The sequence below is a fragment of the Caretta caretta genome, chromosome 8 (genome assembly GCF_965140235.1).
Source record: "Caretta caretta isolate rCarCar2 chromosome 8, rCarCar1.hap1, whole genome shotgun sequence".
NCBI classification, from domain to species: Eukaryota; Metazoa; Chordata; order Testudines; family Cheloniidae; genus Caretta; species Caretta caretta.
This window is the reverse complement of record NC_134213.1, coordinates 30,587,131-30,593,130: the sequence shown is the minus strand read 5'-3', so window position 1 is coordinate 30,593,130 and position 6,000 is coordinate 30,587,131. Positions and strand designations below refer to the sequence as shown.

General features: G+C 43.5%; 1 protein-coding gene across 1 annotated transcript in view; it reads left to right on the top strand.

Annotated features, from left to right (window-relative positions):
* Positions 1 to 576: 576 nt before the first annotated feature.
* SLIT3 (slit guidance ligand 3) overlaps positions 577 to 6,000 on the top strand; it is an 806,608-nt gene continuing 801,184 nt past the window's right edge. The window contains exon 1 of the mRNA XM_048861176.2: positions 577 to 1,412. Within this exon, the coding sequence (XP_048717133.1) occupies positions 1,228 to 1,412 (185 nt within the window). The 5' untranslated portion in view covers positions 577 to 1,227. The remainder of the gene's footprint in view (positions 1,413 to 6,000) is intronic.

Genomic DNA, 6,000 nt, shown 5'->3' with positions numbered 1-6,000 from the left:
CTGTCTCATAGGTCAGACAGGTCAGTCCCATCTCCCTTCCCGGGGGGCTGAATGAACCCCCGGCCTGCTGAATTCGGGCTACTTTGAGCAGACGAGCAAATCCCTTGTCACTGGCAGACGTCCCGCCGAGCAGCGAGAAGGAGCCGTGCGCCTCTCTCACCACCAGAGGGCAGCACGAGAGAGAGAACAAGGCAACAAAAGGAGGCGGCGAGTTGCCCCCGGCGAGGGGGAAAGTTGGGGCCGGCGGGCAGGACGCTGAAGCCTTGGGCGGTTTGGGGGCGCTGCTGCAGCCTGCACGCTCCTGTCTGAAGCCCGGGCCGGGGCCGCTCCCAGCGAGCGGACCCCAAGCCGCAGTGGGGCCGTCGCAGAGCCCGCACCTTTGCCCCCGCGCTCTGCTGCGGACAGCGCCCCCCCCGGGTGCCGCCCGGCAGAGCGCCCGGGACAATGGCCATTGCTCGGGGCCACTCCGCGTCCGAAACTTCCACCCCCTCTCTTCCCCGCAAAGTTCAGAACTTTGCCGACGTCAGGGGCTCAGCAGCCAATGAGCGCTGGCCTGGATATTTTGGGAGGAGAGGGGGGAGGAGTGGCCCCCATGGTTCTGGTGTCTGCCTGGCCGCCTTGCGCGCAGTGAATGGGAAGGCGGCCGCCGCGGGAGCCGCGTCCAGTGCCTGCCGATCCCGGGGCTCTGCACAGCGGCCACCCCCAGCGAGGCTGGCCTGGCATGGGAGCGGCGAAGGTGCAGGAGCCAGGGACTGAGTAGCTGGGCCGCTGGAGCACTCCGAGATCTCCGCCGTCGCCTCCCCGAGCGGTTACCTGCCCTGCCAGGTTGGGCGATGCGGAGTGGGGCGGGCGCTGCTTGCCGAACCCCCTGATGGATGGTTAGCTCTGTTTACCTGAACTCCCTGCTCCTCTTTCATCTGCGGGCTCCTCTGGCTGGAGCGCTGCTAAACCCCTCGCCTGCTGGTGCCGGTCTGATAACGCTGGGAAACCTGAAAGGCTAAAAGGCACCACGGATCATAACCCTCCCCCCAGATCTCCCCGGAAGATTGGCTGGTGCTCCAAGGACTCCAGGGGTGCGAGCGGAGATGCGGGGAGAAGTGGGCTCTCTTGGGCTGTGCTGAGAGCTCCTCGCAGCCCTTTGCCCTCTCTGTCGCTGGGGTTTCCCACCTCTGAGGACCGGCTGCCCCTGCATCCTTTTGCACCCTTTGGGGAAGGGATAAGGAGACCATGTTGCCCGGTGGGAGCCGTGCGTCCCTGTGGCTGGGAGTGATCCTGGGCTTCTGGAGCTCCGGGGCTTGGATGTCTGTTGGAGGGTGCCCCAATAAATGTACCTGCTCTGCCTCCAACGTGGATTGTCATGGGCTGGGACTGAAAACCGTGCCACGGGGCATTCCCAGGAATGCCGAGAGACTGTAAGTAACACACACTTAGGTTTCCAGAGTACTGTAGGCGCGCTCTTGGTGAGATTCCCCACAGCTGCATATCGGTGCAGACTCGGAGCCCGCACAATCCTAACAGCTTGAATAATCAAGCACAGATTCACGTTTGCAGGGGAGAGGGGGAGGAACCTTTCGGAAGTTACAGCCGCTCTGATCCTGCTTCTATGCTAATCAAGCCTTGTGTGTCAGGTTCTTGTTTCTTGCAGTAACTTAAGTTTAAAATCTTACTGTTGTAGGTTTTGCAGTAACTAGTTTGTTAAGGGCTTCAAAAGTCTGGCCTTGGCACAGACCCGGGTTACCACTGGAAACACTTCAGGAGATTTAACATATGATTAAAAATCTGGGTGCTTTCACCTTGAGACTAGTATTGATTCCTTCTTGCTTTGTTTCCCAGCACTGTGACTGCATTCCCATGGAAACATCAGCTGCCGGCAGAAATAAAGTAAAATGGATAATAGATTGTATTAAAACAATCTCTGGTTTCTGTCTTAAACTGACAGAGCAAGGCAATGTTACAGGGTAGCCTGTCACTTAGTCCTTAACTCCCCTTATGGTATATCCTAGATATTGCTGTGTGGTGGGGTATTTCAGACAGCATGAGCTACAATACCTGAGTGCAACAGGAGGAGTTAGGGGCCCTAATGCTTTCTACAGCTTTGTGACCATACACCATAAATGCACGCTTAATCTGCTATCTTGAGGCTAAAGTGTTTTTGTGAATGCCTCAGCTTTCTCAATCTCAAATTAACCCTTACTGGAATGCTGGAGATCCCTTAAAACGAAGTGGAATGTAACTCTGACACTGGTTACTACAGTGCATATGGCATATAGATATTTCACACAATATGTAATGGATATGTGTAGAACTGAACATTTGACAGAACGTCGTTGCAGCTCCATAGTTCGTTGCCAATGATAACCAAACTGAAGTGTAGTTCAGTTTTTTTTAACATTTGAAAAATTAGCTATCCCATACAAAATATACTTCAGTGGTTTGGAACTATTCTACAAACTACACAATTAGTTCAGTGTAGGGACTGACTGCCCACCGTATTTCATTTTGGCTATTCATTTCAGTTTATTTAGTGAAAGCTCAGACCCTCAAAGTGTCCTACCTTTCTGGAACTAAAAAATAAGCAGATGAATTGTGACTAAGCAAAAAGTTCTCATGGGCTCAATTCTCAAAGGCTAAGTTTCAGCAAGGGTGAATTGGTAAGAAGGTCATTAATGCTTCCACAAATACAACTCATAATGGAAATATTAACAAGCCCTTTAATGATAGCTGTTCTGTTATCTTACAAACCACACAACTTCCCATCTTCCATACTTGGCAATCCAGCGATACTTTGCAATTTCACAGACAGACCATTTTAACACCAACTGAGCAAACGAATGTGAGTTTTTTTTTAAAAAAATGATTAACATCTATTGTTGCATAAAACTCTGATCTGGAACTTGAGACACTGTTTAGCAGCAGCCTGGAAATCTAGAGAATAGAGTTCAACCTAGTAGCAGAGTACAGAGTCGACAACAGTAACACTAGGTTCATATATTACCCTAAATTCACATGCCCTGCACAACTCATAAACTTGGTGAGATGTGCATATTCTGTATGCAAGATTCAAGGGCTAGAAGCTGAAGTGAGTTAAATTTGGGCTAGAAATAAGGTGCAAATATTAACAATAAGGTATTTGACCTTTGGAACAACTTACTGGGGGCATGGTGAATTCACTATCACTTAAGACATCCAGTCTTGACTTAGACTTTTCTAAAATATATGTTCTAGCTCAGTCACAAGATGTGGGCTTAATGCAGGTATTACTGGGTGAAATGTAATGGCTTGTGCTATGCCAGAGGTCAGGCTAAATTACAATTGTCCCTTCTGGCCGTAAATTCTATGAATGTATATGCATGTACAAGTGTTTAATGTACACTAAGTGGTTGTAATATCCAGTATAGATTATAAAACACTAAAGTTTTAATCCTTTACCACGAATGTACTCTCTTATAATAGACTCTTCAAGTTTTATCAGCCTAACTTACCTCAGAAATAAAAACTATTGAAGACCATTTTGCGGAAAATTAATCTTATTGGTGTAATACAGTATCTCAGATGATCTTTGTTATAATGTGTAAATGGAGAGCTTCTTAAGTTATTAATGTAGACTCTAAAATAGCAGCCTATTAACTTGCCAGTATTCACTCATGCATAGTATTAACTGATAGCTTGTGAAAGTAACATACAGACTGCAGTGTAATAAGGTTTGAGGACTGTCTAGAAGATGTATATTAGTCTATATTTTTATTACTGCATCCTATCTTCCAGTACCCATTCTTTCGTCAATGTTTTATTCTCCTGATGCTGATAGTATCTTATGAACCATTTGCTGTTTTTGGAGTATCAGCTGAAGTATAACCTTTTCAAAATACTTTGTCTATTTTGAATCCTTATTTAAATTGGTATATTAAACAAACTTTTTTTCTTATGCAAGATTTGGTAATTACGCTAATTTACAAGAACATAAGAATGGCCATAAGCTTTGCATAATGGGTCAGCCCAATGGTCCATCTAGACCGGTATCCAGTCCCTGACCATACCAAGTGACAGATGCTTTAGAGAGAGTGAGCAGAACGGGAGCACTCTATCAAGTGAACTTGAAATTCACAGATGGAAATAAGGCCTTTTTTGGATATCCTCTGATATCCAAATTCATCAGACCAGGAAGTCATTCCAGTGCCTTGTTTTTCCGCCTATTAAATACATGCCTGTTTTCTGTTCACTTAGCCATAAATATTCTATGTATTCAATAATTGCTCAGGGCTTGAAATGTGCTGTTAGAATCTTATCACTATATCTTACAGCCACCTTAGGCAGTTACCCTCAATCTTAACTTTTCCTGTTTAAATTTCAGAGCCTACTAAGGGGTCCAATTGCCTGAAAAATGACAAGTGAAACTTGAATGGAGTGATTATATCACTCAGTTTTGTGTGCTCCATGGCAATCTGCTAATTCTGTGCGTGACGTTAGATTGTCTTGATTCGTAAAAACAATGAGGAGTCTGGTGGCACTTTAAAAACTAACAGATTTATTTGGGCATAAGCTTTGCATCTGAAGAAGTGGGTTTTTTACCCAGGAAAACTTATGCCCAAATAAATCTGTTAGTCTTTAAGGTGCCACCGGACTCCTCATTGTTTTTGTGGATACAGACTAACATGGCTACCCCTCTGATTCTTGATTTGTAGTTTTCTACTCTTTTACTTAATATACTGACTTCTGACTAGTAAAAAAAAAGCTTAAATAGCCGTGAAATAATAGTGCTATCACCCAGGTCAGGAAGCAAATAGCTGTGGTTCGTAAGATACTTTGGCAAATGTTGTACTCGTGAGTTTCTTGACAGCTATTTGTACGCCACTGTACTTTACTCTGTATAAAGGGAAGTTTTCATCCTTTCTGCACCCAGGTAAGATAGGCTGAAAATGCCAGTTGCAGCTTGTTTTTATTTGAAATTTGACAGTAGATCTAACAGCATCACTTAAAATACTTCCACACTTAGCTCTTAAAATTCTGGTTTTGCAAACCTTCCAGAATGTTTGGGCCAGTGCAGCCAGGCTAAATATTATTTTAATTTTGTTTTAAAATGAATCCAAATGAAAAATAAACTAAAAATGTAACATTAAGGAGACCGTGAGAAAAGCATTCCACCAAAGAAATAGATGCTTGTACTTTAAAATTAACTAGCACAAATCTACCTTTATCAAGAGAAATGCAAAGTCATTAGATTTTTTTTTTTAGTATGATAGTCACTACTTTGACAGTTTTTTAATAATGTATGTGAAACTTATGCTTTATTTTTTTAATGTCTGGAAATTGCTTCTCTTGGAAAGAAAATTGGTGGTGGTAACTCTTTCCAAGAGCTGCAATCTGCAGAGCAACCAGTGGTCACCAAGATGATATAATCCTGAGGAAAATTGGACTAAACTTTTTACAATTTAATGTTCCATAGTAAATTGTAAAAAATTGCAGTATCAAATCTAGAGTATAAGCATGGCTGCATTTTACATAATGTCAGCACATTTTATGCTAGTCCCCTTCCCTTAAAGTCTTGTATACATTTAATTTATGCTAGCAGTGTTATATGCAAAGCTAAACAAACACAGCAGAGATTTCAGTGTAATGTATCCATGAAGCAAAGATATGGCTAAATGCAGAGGAAATGAATTGTAGTTGAAATGAAAATATTTGCCGTGAAGCACAGAGTAAACAGATGTTGTGTTTACCTTTTGTACTACGAAAGGAACCTGCAATTGTAATTCTCCTTCTACCCAAAACCTCAGACAAGAACAGGCAACAAAATAAAATGGACTCTAAAATAGATTTTTTATTTTTTTTAAAGCTTTTTAACCGATGGTCCTTAAAGAAATTTTCTACATGAACAAGTATATCAGTAGCATAGGCAAAGCGTGGCTTGACATCTTTGTTTCTTGACTTAAGTACATACTGGTAACTTACATATTTAAACAAACATTTAGTCTTTGCAGACTTGCATAACAAAATCCTGAA